The 25790-nt window shown below is 37.9% G+C and overlaps 1 protein-coding gene and 1 long non-coding RNA gene across 15 annotated transcripts in view; one reads left to right on the top strand and one right to left on the bottom strand.

Moving 5' to 3' along the window:
* Positions 1–23960, top strand: part of BICD1 (BICD cargo adaptor 1) — a 169352-nt gene extending 145392 nt beyond the window's left edge. For 2 of the 13 annotated variants that reach the window (XM_061372026.1, XM_061372027.1), the window contains exons 7-9: positions 1395–1712; positions 2684–2874; positions 18165–23960. In XM_061372026.1, the coding sequence (XP_061228010.1) occupies positions 1395–1712; positions 2684–2874; positions 18165–18331 (676 nt within the window). In that variant the 3' untranslated portion in view covers positions 18332–23960. Of the gene's footprint in view, positions 1–1394; positions 1713–2683; positions 2875–3032; positions 3042–14738; positions 14825–18164 lie in introns of those variants that run through there. The other 11 variants (XM_061372029.1, XM_061372030.1, XM_061372032.1 and 8 more) reach the window with 8 other exon arrangements.
* Positions 1–25790, bottom strand: part of LOC133222380 (uncharacterized) — a 341799-nt gene that overhangs the window by 218914 nt on the left and 97095 nt on the right. The gene's annotated exons all lie outside the window — the stretch shown is intronic.

The following is a 25790-nucleotide window of genomic DNA, read 5'->3' as shown; positions in this document are numbered from 1 at the left end:
ATGCTTATTAAGGTCCTGTAGAAGAAAAGATAATACTGAAACTGTAGATGTATCTATGTCTGACTTAGTAATTTTGCTTCCAGTGCTGGAATTATTCAAAAGGAGAGAGCTATACATATATATGTGTGTGTGTGAAGAATGGCAATGAATTTTTGAGTATGCTTTATTTCTGTTTCCCAAGGAGAAGGTCAAAGTTTCACAGAAATCATTTTCACCCCTCAGTCTGCAGTAATTCAAAAGTTTATTGCATCACACATTTTGAGAAGAGAAGTATTTTCTATGCTTGTTTTCTGAGTGATACTGGTAAAGTTAAATCTCCCTCTATTACACTACTGTAATTGCACAGCAAAGCTATTTAGATTTTTACAGGTCATGTGGGGAGGAGATTTGGTGAAAGCGGCAACATTTCATGTTAAAAAATCTTGATGTTGCCACAAATGTCCAAAGGTCAGACAGTACTGCTGTGGTTCATTTGTATACGTTTATTGTTCTTGGTTCTTACGGATTAGCTGGTCTGTTGTTCACAAACTGATGCTATTTCACTTCAGAAAGTGACTAAGACTATCCTGATAAGCCTTGCTCTTGCTGTTAACTTTAGGAATCGTTATTTAGGGTGGAACTAAATTGAATTCAGCCTTCAATGCTAACAAAATCATAAGAAGGGTGGTTTTATTTCAAAATCTGTCTCAGAGAGATCTAAATCAAACGAAAAAAGAATAAATACAGTTTTTCATGCAGATAAAAGAGGCTGAGGGTTAAAAAGGAGTAGGTGACCATAGGAATGGATACCTAAGCACACCTCCAAGAAATTCAACAGTAAATGTGAAATAACTTCCAGGTTTGGGATTTCCTCAATAGTATCTCTCTAATCAGTTAGCAATGCTAAACAACTGAGGGCTTTTGATTTCACAAAGTCTCATGTCAAGCATTCAAAGTACTTGCAGTCTTTTTTTTTTTCACTTTTTTTTTATAATGTTTTGTTGAAGTGGGTAATACTGTCTATGGAAAATAATATTATCTAATTAGTAGGCATGGATTAGCAGAAACAGCATACAGTACTGTTATCTGTGGAATAATCTGGAGATTATTCCACAATAATAAACCTGCTCTCCAGTTGCTCTTTATCTGCATTGGAAACATACTGCATTGTCATATGCTCCTCTGATATTATAGATACAGATTCTTTTGCTGAACAGGAAGTGATGGCATTCAGATCCAAGTCTACATTCATTCAAAGCGGGAATAGAAGAATTAAGGCTGTCTGCTTCCAGGATTAGGTTTGACAAAAGCTTGGGTCAGGATCTGCCCCTGTAACTGCAGTCCAGGAATGCAGTCCCTGGTAGGGTTGGTGCTTGGACCAGTTCCCTAGATTTCTGCCTTATTTGTTTTCTCAGGTGTGATGAGTACGTCACACAGCTGGATGAGATGCAGAGGCAGCTAGCAGCTGCGGAGGATGAGAAGAAGACCCTAAATTCTCTGTTGCGCATGGCTATCCAGCAAAAACTTGCCCTTACTCAGCGACTGGAGGATTTAGAGTTCGACCATGAGCAGTCCCGACGCAGCAAAGGCAAGCTTGGAAAGAGCAAGATCGGCAGCCCTAAAGTAAGTGAGGAGGCATCAGCCACCGTGCCAAGCATAGACACTTTCCTCCTGCATAGTCAGGGCCCACAGCAACCAAACTTACTGGTCAGCAGTGGCACTCAGAGGAAAAGGTATGCATGCAGTGATCTTTACAGTACAGTGCAGTGGCCAGACTTTCATTAAGTTGTTCACTGAATTGTAAACATTATAATTCTTTTATTGTTATTATTTTGTTCTTTTTCTTTCCATTCTTTTACTGGGGAAAAAGAGGTGGGGGGGGTATGAATATGAAATTGAAAGCCTGGCAACATGTGGTTCTGATCCACCTCCTCACTATGTCATTTCCTCCTCTTTAATGCAGTGTTTTGAACTATATTCTGTCAGTGTCTCAGTGCATCTTGTATGTCTTTAATATCAGTGTGAATGTATTTTCTTTAACAAGTTTTCATGAAGTTTTCCGTGAGGTTTTCTATAATGAGCATCTGAAATAAAAAAATGATTGTGCTCCATGAGCATTTCAGCGCTTAACACAAAAGAAACTGCATCTCTTTGTTAAGCTCTGGTGCTCACTTGTTCTTTATCAGTACAAAAAGAACATGGATATGTTCACTCAGATCAATTTTTCTACATGGGAACAAGCAGCCTTTTCAAGGAGGTTGGCTGCCATTCATAACCTAATGCAAATATTTTGCTGTTCAAGCAGCGAGTTCTTTTCTTGTGACTGCCCTGCTGAAGCTCTACAGGTGTGGGGATCTCCACAGTTCTAAAGATGAAGAGGATTCTCTTTTAGAGAAGTCCTGTGTAATCATTACCTTTTCTTGTGTGCTCACAATTCAAAAACCAAGGGAACATTCAGGGAGCCTTGTAGATGTCAACTCCAGGATGCTGAGATATAGCTCAACCTCCTCTCCTCCCCTCATATGAACCAGTATTTCCAATGCAGGCATGGTGCCCTGCTGTGGAAATGACATGGCGTGGCAACACTAGTTGTTTTTTACCTGTTAAGCAAATTAACGTGATGTTGTCATTTGTGAGGCTTTGAAAGGTAATTAAAGTAAAACTCTTTTGTTTCCATATGTATTTTTCTTGGATCTCCTGCAAGACTATTCTCACCTTCCCTTTGTGATCAGAGCCATCCCAGGACTTCAGGGACCTACCTCCAGAAATTATTAAGAGCCCCCCCTCATCCCACCTCCACAGAATCATATCTTCTGAGGGGCCCCCCTTCCATGAGTGAATTCATCCATGGGCACCGTCTCAGCAAGGAAAAAAGGTTAACCATGGCCACACCAGGTAAACATTTTTTCCTTGGGTGCATGTGGTGCTGAGTGGTTAGCAGAGCAGGGGATTCTCCCAGCACTGCAGATGCAATCTAATTTGGGCATTTTCTTGAGACCTGAAAAGCAAAATGTCTCCTCCTCTAGCAGGAGATGACATTCTGCTGGCAGCAGCCCAAACTGGTTCCAGATGCAGTAGGGAAAATCCTGCTGTGGTATCGGTGGGTTATGTTCCACTGGCATCCACAGAGGTTGCACCCCTGCACCTGGGTGGTGCTTAGGCTGGTGGTTGTGCTGGTAGCCCCTATGGAAATCATGAATCAAATGGGACAGAGGAGTCAGATGTGTAAGGACCATCAGGGGAGTGATTGGCAGTGTGCAGGAGCCTACATAACATCTATCTTCTGCTTGCCCTTGAGGATTCAATCAGTTTTTTTATAAACGGTAAAGTTAAAGTCACAGAAGGTTTAGTTTATATAAATTGAGTCATGAAATTTATCTTTGCAGGGAGCTTTTGCTCTTCATTTCCTGCCAAAATGTACTATCCACTGTGAACAAGGCATAGAAAGGAAATACAAACTGGTATGCCATTTCAAAGGTTGTGACATCTTTCTTCTGACAGCAAGCTGATAATTATTTTACTTCTGTGTCTGAGCAGAACCTTTAAATGTGCACACTCTTGCCTGGTGGTAAATGTTTTCATTTTTTGTTTTCAAAGTTGTGATACAAAAAACCCCATACGTAGAAAACAAAAAAGCTAAAACCCATAAAGTGGTTTCTGCTCAGGTAAATGTTTATTCTGGAAAGCTGAGCAATACCCTACAGAGTGTTATCTCTCTGATTCAGTGCCAGCAATATCACAGCTGCCTTTGAGTAGTGCCATGCAAGTAACACCCACTCAGAGAACAAGTGTGAAACTGCAGAGTCTGAACAAGACATTTTTGTAAGGAGCATTACAACAAATAAATCAAAGAGCTGGCTCCTGGGGAGAAAAAGGCTGTGATGGGGAAAGCAGCGAAGACTTTAAAATATGTAAAATAAATGGTGCTGATCTTTCAGCAATTCCTTGGTATTCCATTGGCAATGGAAGGCCACATGCTAATTTTCTACCCCATCAAAAGGAATGTGTTTCCTAAATACTGGCAGTTTCTCTTGAATTCTTTCCTCTTTATCCTACAACAGAATAAGGATGATTTGCTTTCTGGTTGTTACTTGAATCTCTTTAAAGGACTGGATTTTGTTTTTTCTATATAGTCAAACTCCCCAGTTTGCCCAAAAATGGCAATCTTCTAACATAAAATTTAGATGACTCTTCTAACTGTATTTGTACTTTCCATGAGAGTGTCAGGCAAAGGAGAACCAGATTTTAATCCAAGGACTGGATGACCTTTATGTATAGAACCCTGACTACATATTGTAAATGCAGTTTAGTGGTTGGAGGAAGTAATGAGTTAAAAGAGAACTATGCTAAAACACAGTTTACGTTTTTCCAAATTTGTTAGTAAAATGATAAAATATGTAATCTTTGAATTTACTAATTGATGTTGAATTGTCCTTATGAATCTACAGCAATCTCAGTTCAGTCTTTCTGAACACATTTGTCAGAATTTTAGGTCATTACGTGGCCTTAGTTTCAGCCTGAGACACTGAGAGGTTCGAACCAGAGATTTTTCTGAGCACTCAAATTCCCCAGGGCTCGTGTTAGAATCAGGCTGAGGATTAGGTAGGAAATTTCTCAGCATTGTTCTTAACATTTTCTGGAAGATTTCTCACTGTTATTAAAAGATCAAAAGAATGATACATCAAGTAGGAGTGTTTTGCCATCTAATTATCTGTTTCTGGAAAGTAAGGAAGAGTGAAGGATGTTATTTTGCTGCTTTTATAGGGAATGTTTAAAAGCCTTGTATCAGAAAAAGTTTCTGTGCTCAGATGATTTGAGCAGCCAAGCAAGACAGCAAGAAATGGAGCAATCCACACCTGCTTCTTCATCAGAGAGGTTGCAAAAGAGCAGCATCCAAATTCAAGCACTATGGAGCAGAATATAGCTTGGCTTGAGGATTAGGAAAAGCTTCTTCACAGACAAGGTAATCAGGTATTGGAGCAGGCCACCCAGGAAAAGTGGTAGAATCGTCATCTCTGAGTGTTAGAAAAACGTGTAGAGGCCCTCAAGTAGTTAGTGGTAGACTTGGCAGTCCTGGGGTAGTGGTTGGACTTGATGATCTTAAAGGTCTTTTCCAACCTAGCTGATTCTATGAGCCCTCAAGAGTGGAGTAAGACTGATTGAAGCCTAAATTAAACTGAAACAAGTTTTGTTGGATTGGTTGTTTTTTTTCTTTTAAATTTGGGAACAATTTCCTTCAAGGGAGTATTTCACCCACATGATGTCTGGGCTTCCCTTGTCATCAAGGGATGAAGGATATGCTCTACTGCTGTTTTAATATTTTCTTTCTGGATTTTGAGCTTTTTCAAAGTGCAGCATCTAGGATATGATTATCAGAAATGTTCTGCAAAAATGTAAACAGAAGCTCATGTTCCCTTATATATTTTTTCTTAAAATAATGTGGAATTTATTATGTAGGGCAAGATTCTTGTCTTCAGTTCCTCTTTCTTGCTTTTTCATCTTGTTTAGGCAGCATGAAGATATGGGAAAGCATCTGCAAAAGGGTATTATAGGTAGAAGCCCTTAGTAGGAAATGAAGGGAAATGAAGCTGTCTTTGCCCCTCCCTTCTTCTGGATGAAGGGCTTGGGAAAATGATTGAGGGAGGCTTAGACTGACACCACTCTCTGCAGCAGTGGCTGTCAGCAGAGGTGAACAGCGTTGGAAAGGTAGGGAGGAATAAACTTTGGATAGCAAATTTCTGTCTCCTTTCATTGTGTGGGGAAAAGGGTTTAAATTCAAGGTCTTTAGCTGTGCACATATTTTGTTTATTTAGGAATATTTCGCCAAAAATAATTTCAGCTTTGCTTTTGAGCTTAAGTGCCACTGTCACAAACTTCCTCACGTATTTCTAAGCCTTGCGTCTATAGCGTGTTCAGTACCTCAACTTTGCCTTTTTATGCACTTTTCAATTTTGAAACAACAGGACTTGTAGAAATGTAAAAGTAGATGAAAGCACAGCTTCTTTTGAAAATGATTATGGAAAAAAGTCTCTTGAGGAACACTCAGCTCAGATCTGAATTTTGCTGGGAGGGTGCTTTGTAGATCTTTATGATTGCTCAGTTTTAAGTATTTCTTGCTTCTCCTTTGTGAAGCAGTGTTATAGATTAATGAAGAAGAAAATCACCATAACTAGGATCTGGATATCTCTTTCTATGATTATTTTGTGTTACAGAATTTTATTCTGAATTCTAGTTCATGAACAATATGTATATGTACATTAAGTGAAACAATTTGTTCTTGAAAAGCAGGGAAAGCAGTTAACTGAGCCACCACTACTAAATAAGATATGCATCCATATGATATTTAACTAGTCAGGTTAGTCTGCTCTGAATTACTCAGTCAGATAAGCCTAATTTGCTTCATCCAAGCAATGCAAAGCAGCTGGAACATGAAAGCTTGTCAGAACCATTATTTCTTAAAAACCCACCACTTCATTCTGACAACTCAAATTTACAGTCTGAGTACAAATTGACCTTTGCCCCATTAGAGATCCATGGGTGGTTCTTCTGAGTCCTTGGCCATAAATGTGTTGCATTTTTATCTACGGAGAATGTACTTGTGTTGATGGTAACCCTGTACCTGTCCAATGCCTCTGAGCTTGTGTAATCAGGCAGGCTACTGACTATTGCCAGGCTCATGCAGTAGTGATCTAATCTGTCACTCCTCTCTATGAAAAATGGATCTTATGTGTTTTTAACAGATTTTTTTTAAATCAGGTGTAGGGTGTTTTGGGGGTTTTTTGTTTGTGTTTTTTCTTTTTACATGAGCATGATGCTCTTCACAAAAAGGATAATTCAATCATTATTAACTGTTATCTGTGTTCACTTTTTGTTCTGCATTGTTCTATTTTCTGTGGGTTTTGTAAATGTGTGCCATATTTGTGTATATATGTGTTCATTGTTTAATGAGCAGTATTAGTGCATATATACAGATATATGTATATATTTTTCTGCTCCTGGGGCCATGTCCTGCATCTGATATGCTCATTTAACTAAGCTTAATGAGCATTGTATATTTATGCCATTTCAAGCATGGTACGTTGTCCTTGTGGAGGCCGTGTTGAATTTGGAACAATATCCTTGCCAAGGACATTAGTTAGCTGTAACTGATGAAGAAGTCAGCTGGCTAAATGTACTTTTACCTCTTGGTGCCACTGTGAACAGGACCTTTTTGCTCTATGCTTTTCCTCTTTTGCATTTAACTTTCCAGTTACCACTGATGAGACCAAAACCATACATTTCATGCTGATCAATATAATTTAGTTATTACAGCATGAATTCACTGCAGTTCTACGAATTTCACTTAATTTCTATTTGTATTTTTCACTATATAAACAAAGTAGTTCTAATATAAAACCTATTTTTAATAGAAAACACAATCTCTTTCTCAAAACAGTAAAGAAAAAAAAGAAAAAAGAAAAAAAAAGAAAGATTGCAGTGAAATCCATGCTTTACTGTTGTATATTTTCATTAAAAGGTTATTGACATTTTTCTCTCTGTATCTAAGTTATGATGTCATTGCTGGATGGAATGGTTAATATTAGCATCATTTGTTGAAATTCTCCAGTAAAATCTTTATTAGACTTCTAGTCTTTTCTAACTAATGAATTGCAGGTGACACATCGTATCTTTAAGGTGTGTCACCAGATATTTATTGCTTTCTATGAAAATTTAGGGCTTTGGAATCCAGTCTTATCAATTAACTAAAACAGCTATTGAAATATCTTTATGTTGGTAACAAACCCATCTGTCTTTACCTTCTTTTATGACAAGGTTTAATAAGTTTTCATGACTTTACATGTGGTTTCACAATTTTTACATTCAGATATATGGGAATGTTCAATATTGTGCTTCTCATCTCATAAAATAGACAAAGCTGGAGTCTGTGTTTAAATTAGACATGCTGATATTTTAGCTCTCTAATAGAGCAGTTCTTTGGGCTGTTGTGATGTATGGAGTAAGCTCACCAGCAATTCTTTAATCAAGACTAGTACCCCTGATTGTAAGTATGTCCCTGTCTTGCATTTTTAGGGCTATGAAACCTCGTAATTGTACCTTAATGTCTTTCTTCCAAAGCTTACTAAAGTCACTGTTCCCACTGACTTCAATTTTCGGATCAGGCCCTTCTTTAGCTGTAAAATAGTGAAAATATTTTTGCTGTGGATGTATTTGTGGCTGTCTGAAATGCATCCTGGACACTTACATTTCCATGAAAGATGGGTAAACACAAAGACAGAAGTGTGATGATTTCTGTATTTTTAAGGCCTTTCTCTTCCTCTTTTGAAATGTTTAAAATGTGTGTGTCTTTTAGTATTTCATGAATCATCAGACCTTTCTAAATGTGATTTTTATGAACCGTGTATAAAAGAAAGGAACTGAATATGTATTTTCATCCTTTACCATTTCCATTTCTGCTATTTACTAACCCATTTTTGAGCGTCTCAGTAGATTTAATGAGGAATTATCTAAAACATTCACAAAAACCTTTTGGGAAATAACATAAACACATCATGATATGGAAAGTGTGAAAAAGCCTACAGAGCTGATAAGGAAACTCTTAATGTTTTTAATCTGTGACTGGAGAAAAATGCCTTTCGCTACTTTAATTATTATTAATACAAGCTACAGCAGAGGTCAAGACTGGGATATGGCTTTATCACTGTACTTTGACCTAGCAGTCACATTGCTGCCGAAGCACATGGACTGATTCACCAACAGCTCTCCAGGTTGAGCATAATTCATGTTGGAAAAGAAAGCAGAAATCCAATTGTGCAGTATAAGAAAATAAGGGGGAAACACTCTGTGTAGTGTAGCTTTTGTATAGAAGAAATAACTCAACTAGAGCATAGCAAAGAAACCTGACATGTTCTGAAAACCCACTGAATCAGTGACCTACTAAACCATGTCTGTCTGTGTAATGCTTCAGGTAGTGCACAAAGCTGTTAGTAATGCTCCATGAATTTGTTTGTAAAAATTACAAAGACAGATAGCATTTCTCTAAATCCTGTAAGAAAATAGCAATTAAATCCCCTATCTGTTCCAAAAAGCTCAATCACCTGCTCTTATTCCTGAGAACCATTTAACAGGAGGCTCTCTGTTACATCTTCTCTGTCTGACCTTGTCCTGAAGGTAAAGAGCTGAGAGGAGGATGAGCAGAAGGAAGCTTCTAACAGCTTGGAAGTGTAGAAACACTGGGACCTTTGCAAGGAAGAGAATGAACATGTGGAGATGATAGGAGACGAGGATTTTTAGATGCATCCTACTGCTGGCCTAGTGCATCTTAATGCAATATGTAGCTGCTGCTTATTTCTCCACCTCTGTGTGCAAATGGGAGTTCAGCAACATGTTTACATCTCTTAAACTTCATTCTTCAATTTTGGAGAAGACTAAGAAATAAGTAGTGGAAGAATTCATAGTTGTTGAAACTTTTCCAACCAACAATAACCTAAGGCACCAAGTTTATCTGAATAACAAACTTAAGATATGAGTCACCTGGCTATTTTCAAGACTTGACATAGAAATTTCATAGTAAATCAGCTTTATCATGAAGTAAACCAAACATGATTTGTTGATAAATTTCTCTGTCTCCAATCAACAGTCTATTATTCAGTTTAATGGGAACAGAGGTAAAACTCAGTGGGAAAACTCAGAGAATGTGGGTACTGAAAAATGTCTGTGCAGGAGCTAATTTGTACCTGGTGAAGTTTATTAGGTTGCCTGTATGCTAACTGTGCCAGAGCATGGCTGGCCCTCACAGAGCTGCACAATGGCTCTTTAACATGGCTCAGCCCCCCTGTGCTGACCATTTTGTTCCCAGGCCAGGATAGCCCAAGTCAATCCTGCTGTGAGAGAACTGGGGTTGTTAAGGCCAGCCAGACTTCATGTGCAACCTATGTGGTTGTTCCACTGTAATCCTCTCCTTCTCAGAACAGCCTGCAGAAACAGAGCTGCACCCAGACTGACCAGCTGGGGCTGTGCATAGGGCACATTGGGAAGATCCCAAACTGATCATGGAAGTAGGAGAAGGGAGAGAGACTCTTCTAATCTTTGACCCGTGCCATTGTTTGTGTTTTTTTCCAAAGGTAAGCCACAGCTGTTCTCTCACCAGCTGTTCTTTGAGATAACCATTACCATTTGAAGTTCCTCTTGACCTTAAAGAAGGTCAAAGTTTTCTTGGCATCCATTATACAGAGATAAACTATAAGTGAAATCAGCTAGTAAACTAATTGCATAAACTTATGTCCTCAGCACTTCTGGACATAAATTGTTTTAGGACTTTTCTCATCCTGCCAGATTACAATTTGAAAGCATCCCTACAAATCTCAACTCAGCCAGCTGGCCAAGTGTTTTAGTACCCTCTGCCCCCCTCTTCTTGATATCTTTTTTTCATGGGTTTGGAAATTTTACTTGTTCCCCACTTTTGAGTAGAGAGGTTTGATTATTGTCTTTGTCGGATTTGCTGTGTGATGCAACATGTTTCTGCCTGTGCACAGCTAGAGGACTACTGATTTATTCTTTGCCCAATATTTTTGACTCATGCTATTAACCATTCATACTTTCTCATTAAATGGACATCCTGAGGAAGAAAACAGTTCATTACCATATAAATGGAGACAGCTTCTCTTTACAAATAACTGTCAATAACATCTTCATAGACATGTTATCGAATTCCTCAAACTTTATGGAGCAAGTTCAGTTGACATTGAGTAGTATGATGCAAAGTGAGATAACTCAAAACCTTTTCGCCAGGAAAGAAGGACTTCCTGATCTCCTGGGTTGGTCGATGGGATGCTAAGGAGAGTTTCCATTAAAAGACTGGAAAAACCTCAATCTCACATTTTGCCATAAGTGTTTTGACAGCTTTTCTTTTATCAAGAATTTTTTTTCCCAATGTTTTTCAAATCATAAATACAAAATATGGAAGACTATCTGTAAAAAATATTTTATTGATTTGTTCTTTGACTCTCGATTTTACTTCTTCAGATTAAAGAGAAAAAAGTTCTCCACTGAGTAACTGAACTAGATGCAGTTAAAAGTGTCTTATGTATCCGTTACTCATTTTGAGTACCCCGAGTGCTTATCTTGGGACTCTTACTAGTCTTGGTCTTTGAGAGCACTGTGTAGAGACTAGTAATTTACCAAGTGTCAAAATGTGCTGAAATGTTTCATTGAAGTATGCTGGGTCCTGAACAGATGGAACTGAAAATGCTTGCATGTAGTTTTTTCACTGAGGACATTGCTGATGTCAACAGAAGGCATTCCCATCTCTCAGACACTAATAACCCAGTTAAACAGACCTGTGTTGATAAGAGTCACACAGTTCACAGACTGGAGGGCAGAGTACACCTTGTGCCATGAGGGAAATGCGTTGGTTTTGTGGCTGAGTCAAAAGGAAGCATAGGAAAATACTTTCTTTTTTTTTTTTTATGAGATTTGCTCTCAGCAGATAATTTATAGCAGCACATTCAGTCCTCTCATTAAGCAGATGTAGATTCTCTGGGATAGGTATTTTTAATGCTTTTACATCAGGAGCTGATTAGGACTAAAAGGAAAATTAGCACTGGCTACTCTGTGAGAGGAAATCTCTGAGCCCTTTACACCACCATTGCCAGCTAATAGCTAAAATGTTAAGAACTGGAAAATATGAACAGGCCTAAAATATAGCATGAGTCAAGTCTCAAAGCTCCAACAGATGCAGTGGTGAGCATTGCCTGATACTGACACAGGATCCCTACAGACTCAAGACCTGCATAATTCAGTGAAGACTGGTGTATGAATTTTTATGTACAATAGCTCCTCTTTGCCTTTTGTGGTTGAAATGGTCACTGAACTTCATTTCTTGGTTATAGGTTCATAGAATGTAAAAGGACTTAAGTGATTAGCCAGCCCACTCCCCGCCCCCAGTAGTTTATTTCCTTACAGCAACTGGAGATGATGGAGAAATAAGATAGATAGTCTGTATTTAATAATTTTATTAATCATTTTGGTGGTGGTCTCGGAAGAAACACTGAAAGTATAATCTGTGTCTATTCTCTAAGTGTCTGCTACACAAATGACAACCAGTCCTTTCACTCTGCAGCTCAACAGAAACTCCTTGAGATGTAAAAAACGCTGGGAACAGGCTTCTTACAATGCAGTTTTTAAATTTGTATGTATTTATTTAAGTAAAAGAGAGCATGTCTTTCTTACCTTTTTTTTTGTAGTATTTGACATTAACCACAAAATCAGTAAAGGCATCTTTGAAACTTTTAACCTTCAGCAGGGCATTTCAGAAAGAAACAAACATTTACTTGTCACAGAAGTTCCTTAGTAGAAGGAAGGATTGAATGCTGTCTGCTAGTTTTCATCTTTTAGCACAGTGTAAAAAGAAGTCATTTTATGATTGTCATGACATTAGGGAATAACATTATAAACCCTCAAAAATACTTCAAAAGATTAAATATAGAAGGAATAAATCTAGCTCTGGCACAGTTTCTTGGACTTAAGTAGATAAGAGCTCCTTCGAATTGTAAATGCATACATATAAGCTGTATGTATTCTGCTTAGCTCTTTCCTGGCATAATCCTCAAAAACTTCGCTACTGGAGGATGCAGGAGGACAATTCAGCCATTTTAAGTCATATGAATCTCTAGATTCTGTACTGATGTTAGTGCAAGACAGATTGTGTGAGCATTGCTGGTGCCAGAAAGAACTGTTTTTTCACATGAAGTTGAGGGAGTTTGCTCACATTGAATAGTTACTATCCAGCTTGCATAATGCTTGCAGAATCTGGCACTCTATTCACACATTCTGCCAAATGCAGCGGATGAAGAGGCATCATAAAAAACTTCACAGGATGTTTGAGATATTAGAATAGGATTATAAATCAGATATTTGCATTGTCCTGGAAAAGCCTGTCGGAACAGTTTCTTCTGTATTTAGGAAACCTGACCTCACCTTTTCATCACACAGCATTCTGTTCTGTATTCCTTTTCTCACTGCGTAGCTTATATAAACTGCCAGGAAGCTTTTGCTTTGGGCTTCTACAAAATAGTTTGTTTAGAGTAAGACAGTAATTTTTGTTATATATATTTTTTACAGTCATTTCCCATCTGCAGTTAGCCTGCTCTGTCTGTCCCACTCTCCCCCAGGCATCTCTTCTTTTAATTGAGATTTCTACTGAAATGACAGACCCTTCTATTCATGGCTCAAACACATTGCAAGATCTTGCGCTCCTCTGCTAAAAGATGTACTAAGGACTATAGTGACCGTCCTAGTAAATGAGAAAATGGCACAGTATCCTTTCATTCCATTTCTGCTTTCTGACACAATGAGGCCAGCACTGCGCCTGTCAAAGTGCCTTTGGGTACACTTCCTTCCACCCACTGGAGGTCAGCACAGATCTTCATAGTAAGTAGGGAGAAGCACTCTGGGCTTGTATGAAAGGGAAACGTTACTATAGTGTATATGATGTTCAGTGTTGCCAGGAAGGTGTGTTTGCTCTGTTTTGTACCTGATGTCATCTCAAGACTCAAGAAAATAGCAAATCACTTGCACATTCTTCCACTTGATTGAGACAAAGAATAGAAGTGGGCTTTCAAAAACATCTGTGTTGTAAAGAGAAATTATTACTGGTGCTGAACTTTAAGTAGCAACCAACTGAAAAACAGAAAATCAAATGCTTTCCAAGTACATAGTTGTCTCATTTTTAAAGTTCAGGGGAAAGTAACTCCTTTCCACTGAAGAGTCAGGTTGAGAATCAGGTAGAAGCAGTCAGAGAGGATGATAGATTAGCAAACTCTGCGGGAGACAAAACGTAGTATCCAGTAGTTTTCCAGATGGTCAGAATTTCATGCATAGATTTAATGTTCAAAAGGACCCTGATGACTGTGTTGCCTCACAATCTGAATCACACAGGCAGTGGAACGAAAGGCCAGACCCCCACAGGGAAAATGAGCAAATCTTGAGATCTGGAAATGTTGGTAGAAACTAGTGAGCTAGAAAGCGGGGTCATCTTGTTCAACTACTTTTATGAAATCCCACAAATATTACTGAGTTTTAAGCTGTCTTCGTATTATAAATGTCACAGTAAAAATGCAGCAACAAAGGATTATTTAGCTTTACTGTTATTTAATCAATTAAGAACTGCAGTACAGCTTTGCGAGTGATTTATTCTCTGCTTTGGCAGAGAATTGATAAAGTAATCTAGACAGAACACTGAAAAAAACTGTATCAATTTCTTCCTTTTCCCTACAAAAAGCAATCTCACAAGCACAATTTAGAACTCACAAAAATGTTCTTGCAAGTTTTTTATCAAAGGCCATAGCGAGATGGCATCTATAATTGTTGTTATATGGTTGTAAGTTCTCTGGAGGAAATTTTGAGTAGCTTCGTTGGCACTTTTTATATTAGATGTAAACAAAACAATTTCAGCATCAGCAGAAGAATGAGAAGTACAAGGTTTAAACCCAGATTTTGAATACAGCCATTATTGCTGTCTGTTTAAACAAAAATTTGCCAATGCTAAGGGAAGACAAACAAAAAATGTCTCCACTGCTGCTTTTGAAAAGAAAAAGAAGGCAACAACTGATATTATTACTATCAGAAAAAAGGTGTTTCTGTCAAATAAGGAACCAAGAACACATTCCTCACTAAATCTCTCCATCAAATGGTTAGCCTGTGTACTACTGTTACTAACCCCTTGCTCTGTAATCTCTCTGTATATATGTCTAATTTATCAGTTTCTTATAGATTGTCAGCAGCCTGCTGCCTCCATACCGCCACACGGCTCACAACTAGCCAGGGGGCCAGATTGCCAGACTGTCAGGTAAACTTAACTAACTCTCTTCTCTTTGCACATAGCTGCATGCAGGTCTGCAACCCCCTCCTCTTCCTTATACAAAGGCTCTTTGCTACACTTTGTTACTAACAGCAAACTTCTAACAACTTGAGGAACGGTGATCATTTCTGCAGTGACAGTACAAACGTGAATCACAACATTCATGCACTTACAGCCATATTAAAATATCAAAAAGTATGTGAAGTTGCATCTTATTTGGTCTTTTTATGCTGTTTTTGATGATGTCAAATAGTCGTGATTTTATTTTGTTGCTTGATAGATTTAATCAAATGGGGAACTTTTCATTTTAGGGGTAGGTGTAGGCTTCTGTTTTGTAAGGTAGCATTTTAAAGGCATTTGTGAGATTTTAGTAGATGCTTCTCAGAAAGCTCCCCCTAACCTAGAGACTCAGATCCACTGCAGTCAGTTCTTAATCTTGTTGTTAAAAGTACATTTATGGTGTCCTTGCTCATAGGTGGTGCAAAGACTAAATCATGGTTCTGAGATGGTTGCGTTAATCAGGGCACAAACCCAAACCTAAGCAAAAAGAGATTACAGTACTTTATCTGTTCATGGTACATTCTGTGCATGTATTCACTTATGCCTATATTTTCATTTCAAATATATTACGTTATTTTAGACCTTAGCCTGATCTGTAGCAACCAAGTTGATTTATAGACAAAGTTTTATATTTCTTCTGTGCATAGAAATGTGCTTGTATTTTAAACAGAGAAGCAACACAGAATTACCATGAAAGCTAATGTAGTTCTAAACACAGTGCTTCCTAATCTGAACACAGTCTGGGATAGTTTGTATTGCAGTATTTGCAGTCAGGGCTGGCTTTGTACTGAAGTCATGACAGCAGTGTTATTATGGTTTTGCACATTTGCATAGAGGAGAATCTTACATGTCTCAAAGAGGTCCTCTTTCAGGCCATTGCTGTATGTAACTAGTCTTAATTATAGCCATTTCCTCACCAGTCCTCTCCCTCAGAGCATGAACATCTTGTATTGCTTATTTTTAAAGGTGGGAAGGAAACACCAAAAGACAAACACATCTCTGCTAATGAGCAAGGAAAATGTCGAGTTTCTGTTCCTTTCTGACAATTACAGATGTCTTTCAAAAAAATAAATGGAGCAGCAAGGGAGCACAGCAAGGCAGGTTTTGTAGGGTAACATGTTCACCTCCTTCTTTGTCTTCCCCAAATGTGATGTTAAAATTCTAATTAGCTTTCGCTTCTCTAGAGGACTTAAGACTAGTGCTTCTCCTAAGCCTATCTTGAAAACTTAGGAGGTGTTGAAGCCAGGAGCTGGCTCTTGATGAATGGATAAGTTTGAGGGTAAATGCCGACTTTTTGGGTGTAGCTGCAGTCACTCCTGACACAGACTCCCTTGAGTGGAGCAGGCAAAGATCTCACTCAGATCTTTCTTTAGATGCTGTATCTCCATCTGTATGTGGGAGGATATGGCAGAAGAAAAGGATAGTTACAGCCTTGGAAAAATTACTTGGAGAAGACAGGTTTGGTGTTTTTAAACAAGTCCAACTACTATGCTTCAAGAAAATATTTTAGGTTAAATATTTATGCCTAGGTGCTTAGGGCTAGACTAAATCTATATGTAAGTTGAGAATTCAGTCCAAAACACTACATGCTTTGAAGCTGACCTACTCAGCTAAGCACAAAACAGAGCCTGTGAGGTCCCGAGCTTCTATAACCCACTTTCACCATCCATTTTGCAATCAAAAAACTCATCTTCAGGAGCATTAATGTGAAACAGAATCTAACTTAAGTCTATTGTCTTCAAATAAGACCAGAGGACTGTAGCTCCTGCTGAGTTATAATGCCTGTGGTTACAGTCTCCTAGGCTTCCCTAACTTGAAAATGTGGACATTGCCACCTACTTTTCTAACAGTGATGGTGCATTCTTATTTCTGTCTTCAAGCAAGCACAATGTCACTTGTTTGTTTCCCTAATTAAATGCTGTATGTGGAACTACGGGCATTTTCTGCACCGCTGGCATTTCCAGTGTCAGATTTTCAAATACCTCTGGCATTTCAAATTGTTTCATTTCCAGCAATAGAGAAATTGCATTCCTTCAGCCAACACTCCAGTAGTCTGTGCTGGAGAGATAGTATGTAATAGCACAGTTTCTAAAGAAGGAAAATGGAAAAGGCAAATTTTCTTGAAGACAGGGTTATAAATGGTTGTCCGTCATATATCACATTGTTGAGCTTGGAGTAACTTCAAGACTTTAGAACATTTGAAGCATTAGGAAAAAAGATATCTTCCCAGACACAGAAGAAGAAAAGAACCTTTTTTTTTTTTTTTTAATGCATTTACTTGCATTCTGGTTTGGTGTCGTGTTTTGCCACATGCTTTACTTGGAAGTTTAATGGCTGTCACTTAGGTTGACATGGAAAGTTGAGCTGAAGTTCACTCTCTAAAACAGGAGAGGCTAAGGCTGAGGGAATCATACAGATCTCACTTCACATTGCCCTCTGCAATGTAGCATAGACTGATGAACTGCCTTTAAATAAGCAAACCTGATTATCTGAAGCTTTACTAGGAGGAGCACCCTGGAACCAAGAAGTGGGGTATGTTTGTATTAGCTGTCCCTTATCTTTGTGCTGCCACTGCTAGGCTGCTATGCCAGCCCCACATGATTTGCTGAGAGACGCTTAATGGGTGGATGCTGTTATCAGACAAATTGTACATGAAAAAATAAATGACAAAAGTGTATGACAGAATTGAAGAGGATTCAAACAGCATAAAAGGAAAGAAAACAAAACACAACCCCCCACCTTTTGGAAGTGTTAGTTACAAAATATGTAATGCCTATGTTGCCTGATGAAGGTTACACCGTATTTGTAGGATTGTACTAGTAAATAGGTCACATTCAGTAAGAGATCACACTTTCACAAAGTTATGAGACCTGATTTCCAGACCGGCACTCTCTTTCATTTCAGTCAGTTGCATATAGAAAATTCTGAATGCTCTCATAAAGATGGCACCTGTATTTTGTCCTTCAAATTCACTCTCCCATTTTAGCCATGCATTCATTTCTCCACACAGCATTTTTCATCAGAGCATGCAAACAACAACTGTGTACATGAACTGGCAAGCAGGATATCTGTGTCACTCCATGTATGCATCCAGGTGTCACTGAATGTGTACGCTGAAGATTTTCTTTATGTATACTGTGTAACTGAGGGTACAGATTTAGAGATGAGGTTTCATCCCCCTTTTGTTTCCAGCCCTGTACCTTTTACATGCACATAACAAGTTTGCCATGTATTTTAAGCACGTTTTCTCTTTCTTTTTGATTTTCAGTCCTAATGCTCTTCCAGAAGAGCAGCCACATTCCAGCTCTCAGTGTGCCCCTCTCAACTGTCTCTCTAAGCCTCCTCCTTACCCCTAATCTTCATACGCAACGTAAGAGAAAATGCAGAGTGAAGTTCGTGCAACAAAGATTGGGGTTGTTCCCAGCAAGCGGGTAGACAATCCTGCTTTGTTGCTGCATTGACAAATCTGGATTCATATCCCCTGCTCCAGCAACTGAGGGAAGGTTGAGAAGAAGAACACAAAGCACAGAGCCCAACCCACCAAGAAGACTTTTTATGGTTCCTCAGATTGTATTCAAACTTTGCTATCACAACTAAAGTGTAGTGAAATTTAACATCTTGACAAAAATGTTCCTCCCAGCTGCTTGGCTTTAGCTCTGAAGTAATGAGAGACTTAAGCCAATGTTAAAAAAAGTATGTTACAAAAATCCTGCCCTCACATCCTCTAAGTTCAGCCATAGGAACCAGTTTAAATTTCCTTCTGTCATTAAGGGTGTGATATTTATTTCTTACTTTATTTGCACCAGATTTTTGTGTTTATAAATTGCCGTCTCTTTTTTTCTTTTTCTAAGAATTGTATTTAATTGATATTATTTTTAAAAATAAGAGGAATAGCTTAAGTGAGGAATGACTGTGTTAATATTAAAAAGAGGCTTGTTGCATTGGCCAGCATATGGCCAATTTTTATTGCACAAAAGTGTTGGAAATGGGTTGAATTGGAATGTTAACAATGACTGTATATTTTGCTGTTGCACTGATTTTGTTTATGCTCTTGTTTTTTTGATTCCTATTACACTAGCTTCTGGTTTTGTTCTAGTTCTTCACTGAAAGTTAATTTTTAAGCCTAAGAAGGAGTTGAAAGGATGATGCATTCAGTCGTTTTCAGTTGTTTGCTTGCATTGTAATTATTTTGTTGCATTTCAGACAAGTAGATGAATTGGTGCTGTTTTGGGGGGTTACTTTCTATTTGATACCTGAGAAAGAAAATCTAAAATAAGTAAGATGCTATGTGCTAATTAAAAACATTCTTTCCTCCCGCTCCCATATTCAGGGTACTAGCTTGAGGCCTTACCTTGGAAGGCTAGTATGCATGGCGAAGTCATGTGCATTTCGTGTGAGGTATTCTGTGGTGAAAGAATTCATGCAAGAAGGGTTAACTGTGTGGATCAAAGTTAGTGGACTTTGTTGAATATTGTAGTGCATTTTTTCCTTGCCAAAAAATCAACAGACACAGAACCTTAGCTCATGTCAGTTTATGACAAATACTCAGGTGATCTACACTACGCAGACTCTATTGCAACAGTGCACAGTGTTCCTAGTTAAAGGTTCTTTCCTGTAAAAGCTGAGTATGTCTGGGTTTCTTCTTACAAAGTAGTGAGTTTCAGAACAAAAGCAAGGATAGATGTATTTATTTTGCACAGTACCTGACAGCAAGGCCAGTGGCTAAGTAGGGCTAAATGTCTATGGGCTTCCTGTCTGGTCATCAGCTAGAAAATTAAGTCTGCAGTACTGCCTACCTGCCTACTTATTAGTAACTAGCAGACTCCTTGCTTTGTCAGGTGGCCTTAATTAATTTACAGAAGAGAGGCTTAGATATTTCCACTTATTTATTCCTTCTCTGCAGCACACATTTGACCTGCAGGTAGGAAACAGTACAGCCTAAGGTACAGAGTATCTGGGAAAAAAACACACTGCTGCAGGTGTGGATGGAATAGTTCTATCACATTCTGCCTGAATCTGAGAAAATGAAGTCTGTTTTCTGTTAGTAACAGTGCTTACCAAATGTTACGATATACAAAACATCAGCAAAGGAAAGAATTGGTGACCACTCAGTGTGCCTAACAAATCATTAGTACCATAGTACCAGTAACGAAGGTGCTGTAAATACAAATACTCTATGTCATCACCAATGTATGTCGTGTAACCTTGGCAAAGCAGCTATTGTAACAGAACATTCAGAGGTGGACAAAATAGGAACAAACTGACATCCAATTCTGGTCAGATCAAACAGACAACACTCAGCAGTGTTTTGACTTCGGTTTCCATGCAGTTTGCATGACTCTTCTCATATACATTTACATTGCTATTCTGTGTCATACTTAATCTATGTGTTGTCTTGTCATAGAAAAGTCAAGTGAAACCTTGTTCAGCTTTATCATGATGTCTGACACTGAGATTAGCTGCTCTTTTGATTTTTGTTTTTTAAAAAACAATAGTCTGAGGCAAATGCTGCCTTCAGAAAAGCATCTCAAAATTCCTGACCTTGTCAGACTGGTGTATGGATATTGTACAGTGGCCACATCTGTGTCCAACAAAGACAGCTACTATGGATTGTTAAAAAGAAAAAGAAATCGCATTGCACTTTGAATATAGTTACTGGAGGCTGCACTTGAAATATTTTTTCCTATTTTCATATCCAACTCAAATGCATTTTCTCTGAATTTAAGTTAAATTAAAAAGAAATTCAGTGAAATACGTTTCCTTTCTATATGGATACAAGTTTATTTGGAAAAATGTTGTATTGGAACAGTTGTTTAGAAACTTATTTGTTTCCAGTTGTGATTTGCACAGCAATTTTAGGAATTGAAGCATTGTACTAGTATGTTGATGTGGATCAAGAGTTACGGAACAGCATCCAATGATACAGAAATTGTGGCCCTATTTTATAGAAATAAGTGGGTTTATTAAATTTTTCATTCTCTTAAGCTTTAAGTTTTTCATGTCTAAGTTTTCAATTTACATTTTTTATAAGTAATAATACTTAAGAGTTGGAAATGTAAGAGAACTAGAAACAAACCAACTTTAACATACAAATGGCTGTAGTTATTGCATTGTCAGTTATAAAACTGTGTAGGTCCCTGGGACAACTTTTGTCAGTTAGCCAGTACAAAACAAAATACATATCTTAAATGTGAGATGATAAACTCTTCTTTATTATATAATGATTGATAGCATACAACTTTGTGAGAGATTTTGTAGGAAATATTTACATGCAGATGAGCAGAAACAAAAGCCAGGTTTTTGAAGGGTTGCAAAATATTATATTTTGCCCATTTAAAATTAATTTATGATGTATTGAAATCTATTCTGATTTTTAAAGATAAAAAAAATCTATACATATATTTGTAATGGTTGAGTATACTCAGAAACGCTGAAATGTGTCCTACACAATAGGGAAGCAATTTAAATCCTCCTCTGACTTTTGTATCTGAAATGCAGCTTTTGTTCTCTATGATGGCCTTGAATTTTCTTTGTGTTTGGAATAGACTGTTCAGTTCTGAGGCATTTTGGTTTGGGTTTTATTTTTGGATGTAGTGAAAAAGTATACCTTGCTCAGTGAAATGATCCACTTCTGGATATCCAGTTTATAGGAAATGTGTGGGGAAAAAGGAAAAGAAAAAAAAAATAAATAGGAGAAAGAGATGGATGAATAAGTACTTTGTAAAATGTAATAATATGGAAAATATATTTTCTATCAGTCAGAAGATAAACAGAGGAAAATATTACCGTTTTTCATGATTATTGTGTAAAGGTTTCTGCCTTTTAAATGAAGGCAATAGTGATATTCTTTCTGATTGATCTGATTGACAGACTGGCATCTCTGTGCTTTCTCCATCCACATTTTTCACAGTAAATTAATGTAATCATAGTTATACAGTAGGGTTTATAGAATGAAACTGTAATTAACGTTGCAGGTTTTAATGCCAAGATGACTTTCAGTTTCTGTTTAAAAAAAATTGTGAAGTTTTTAAAGCCATTTGACATATCTAAGTGGGAACAGAAAGGAGATTATGTTATGAAATATAACCTCACTTACAAAATATGACCTCACCTATAAAGGTGCTCACGATAGTTATGTTGGAAATACTTAAATAAGCTGCTAGTAAAATATGACCCAGTCCTTATCACACTGGGAAGAACACCCCTGAGTCTGGGCCCTATTTTGATACCAACCTTATCATTCAGCATGCAATGCCAAAGTCAGTAGTTGTGCTACCAATTCCACTATAGCTGGATTAATCATCATCATAAGGTATGTATTATATCAGCCCTTCTGAGGTCTGTTCCTTTCTTTGGTGGAAGATGCCTATTCACTGAGGTTACAGTAAATTTCTTTCTTTTGTACTTCAGAAATCTTCAAGTGAAAATGTCAGGCATTGATGTTTTACATTTGAAGTACGATAACCGCTATAGTTACCTCTTTAAAACCTCCAGTCATCACTTTTCTTCAGTTTTCCTTTGCTGTGTGTGCAGTGAGTCTGAAAGGGATATACAACATTCAGGCTTTTTTAGCCATTAAGATTTTTATTGTTTTTTTAAAGTATAATTAAGCATCCTGTGGAAAAGAAACTAAAAAGCAATTGCCTTTCGCCTTCAGGCACAAATGCATCTTAATATGCAATGTAAAATGCATGCATGAGATTCCTAACATCGTGTAGCTTTTCCATATCTGTAAGCTAGAAAATTCTTATTTCTTGATAGATTTGCATATTCTTCCTGCTAGAAAGGCAAGAGGACGATTACAGAGAGTCTGTATCTTTCATTTGGAGGTGCGTGGCTTAAATCATCATTAGGTTTTAATCTGTTTGCTGTGGAGTTCTTGAAAATCCCCTATGTGAAATATAATGGCAACCAAGAGAAAACTGTCAAAAGATAACGGAAAAATCCTGTATTCTGTGACTAGAGTTAATGTGCAGACAGACCCTGGGTGACAGGGCTTTGTGTTTCAAAAATGTCTTTCTACTAAGCTCTGTATTTGTTTTGATTATCATGGTTTGGTGTAGAAGATGTTGGAGAAAAGCATACTTTTTTCTCAGTATTAGTAATCCGAGTTGAACAGTTTTTATTGAGTATATGGTTATTTCAAAAATCTTTCGGAAATCAATTGATTTCCAAGAGATTGATAAAAGTTTCAAGTAGACTGACTTGCTGGCTGAGTTATTTTATCAGCTGTGAAGAAGAAATAAGAGTAATCTAGCTTTTTCTTCCCCTCCTGTTCACAGATATGGCTATGTGTGATATGCCAGTGGATAAATTAAGTCCATTTTATTAGTTATTGCCCTATTGATTTTCTGCCCTGTGGTTTGACTGTTAAAGGATTAATTAACTTGATCCTTTGTAAACAATTAAAAAAACCCCAACTGATGTTTTGTGACTTTTGTAACCTATTGAATGTTTCCATTTGCATGATGTTCTGTATCTAACGAATCATACAGATTGCTGTGTTCCTTTCAAAAGAGTTTTAACTTTGGTGGAGTTTGTGACAAACACAAATTTGTATACTGTATGTTTACTGCTGTAATAACTCAGCTACTCCTATGTTGAATTGATATTATGTTGTCCTGCCTTCTTGGGGTTAAATGATAGAGTGTCTCTAGGTGGTGAAGAATATAAAAGTATATCTGTTCATTTGCTAAAGACTGAATATTGGAAACTCTTCTTGTTGCTACTTTATGCTAAAAGCAAAAAAAAAAAAAAAAAAGTTAACTAATTCTTTCCAAAAATGCATCATTTGTTTTTAAAATTGAAGTAATTCCCATGTTAACTCTTTGTTGTCCTTGTAGACAATCCTAGATTAATGCCTTGTGAGGGATTCAATAAAGTCTGTGCTTGTACATGTGTAATATGATCATGCAGTCAAATGGTTGGGAAAAACACTCTAGTGCTGAAGAAAATAATAAAAAGAAGACAAGATACTGATTCTTACATCTTTATGTTCCAATTAAAATTACAGTGTAATGCATAACTGTTCCAGTGAATAAACTGGCCATTTTTGTTCATTTAATGCCATGCTGTCTTGTCTACTTGTGTTTGCATCAGTTTGCAGTGTGTTGCCTTGGCTAATACTTTTTCATTTATTTAGTTCTTAAAGATCCATAATAGTAAGTTTAAAAGGTATCAGACAAGAAATTAATGGAAATCAACATTAAATGAAAAGGGAATCAGAGCAAAAGTGCTTCCTCTGTGTTCTGAGATTGAAGCAGAAACTAAAATTCTGGCTCTCCACATAGTGTTTCCAACAGATTTGAGTAACCTCAGAAATGCTGCAACATCTGCATACAGCCTTCTCAGTACAAAAATGCATTGTAAGATGCAAATCTCAAGCCTCAGGGGATGTGAAAGCAAAGGAAGTACTGAAGTCAGCATAAAATTGGTTTGGGAGGGCTGTGTACAGGACAGTGTACCACACTATCCTACCTGCTTTTTAAAGTGAGAAATATCCTTTTCCCTTGTAGGAGAGCATTGTTCTGAGCTCAAGGGAGTCCAAATCCTGCCCCAGCAGCCAGTCCTGCACTGCTCTGAGAGCTTGGCCCCAGCAGGCCGGTTGCTGCTGCAGTTCCTCTGGTGAACCTCACTGCTATGCAGGGTCTTTGAGGGGTAGCAAATGTCCTGCTTTTAGGAACAGGCCAGGAAAAGGGAAGAGCCTGAAGGAAGGACTGCACCTCCAAGCCCACTGGGGTATTTGACCCAGCGGGAACTATTGGAGGGCTGGATTTGGTTTTGGCTGGCTGGAGGGGTGCTTTGGACAGTAACAGGATTTGTGCACGGTGACAGAAATGCGGTTCAAGAGTTGTCACTTGTCTAGAAGTGCCTCTCATTTCTCTCTTTTCTTCCTTTTTCTCTTCTAGCAGGGGGAGGTCACCCATTATCTCTCTTTGTTGCAGAAGTGCCTTTGGCAACAGCATTCCATGATCATTTTAGCGGAAGTATGACTGCTCCTGATAGAGTTTTCTTACATTGGGTGTTCCTCCCCTTTGATTTTAGATTAAAAGAGTTTTTAAGAGTTAAAAAGGGGGGGGAGGGAGGGGAGGGGAGGGGAGGAGAGACCAGACCTCTCCTCCTCAGTGTGTTTGTTTTGATAGCAGTTTTGCAGAGGGTTGCTCCTTATGTGAACATTCTCATAGCAGAGTTGATTTGAGAAATTTCTAATCCCTGTTGCTCCTTTCCCTTCCTCTGTACCGCCCCTTCAGCTGGTCCTGTGCAGCTCTCTGAGAGGCTGTGGTATGAGTAAGGTCACTGAAATAGTCTGGGCAAAAAAAAAAAAAAAAAAAAAAAAAACTCCAAAAATACATGTTTTGTTTCCAGATAAAATGTCTGTGTAATAACTCCCCTGAGGAGCACCATTACCCCTTGTTCTGGAGCAGGAGGTAATTTCTGACAAACGAACTGTTTTTCCTACAAAATACACCAGATGAAAATAGAAAAGATTCCAAAACTAAAGTTTACAGTGACTGCCACTGCAAGTCTTTTTCTTCAGGATATCACCCTTGATAAATGCTGCAATGACACTTAGAGAAATACAGAGCACTCCGAGTTATATCTAAAGGCAGGAGGCACCATGGTTTGACTCTCTTAACACCACAAAGCATTGACAGGCCACTGGCAAATCAGGTTGAGGACAAGAAATTACTACATAATTTGAGCAATGTTGAAACCTAGATTTCATGAGACCAATAGCAAGAAGAGAGGTACTAATTATGAAGTGGGCCATTTCAAAGGACCTGACATCCACATCTTCTAGCAATCTGTGAATGAAAAATGTGGAAAAGATTTTATATATAGAACAAAATGAAGGAAAATTGAGCTAAAATAGATAATAATAATTATGTGCATC

This window comes from Neopsephotus bourkii, unplaced genomic scaffold (assembly GCF_033783945.1).
Source record: "Neopsephotus bourkii isolate Nb327-2 ecotype Australia unplaced genomic scaffold, CSIRO-AGI_Nbou_v1 NB_1589, whole genome shotgun sequence".
NCBI lineage: Eukaryota > Metazoa > Chordata > Aves > Psittaciformes > Psittacidae > Neopsephotus > Neopsephotus bourkii.
The sequence above is the reverse complement of the archived record's forward strand: the minus strand, read 5'-3'. Positions and strand labels throughout refer to the sequence as shown.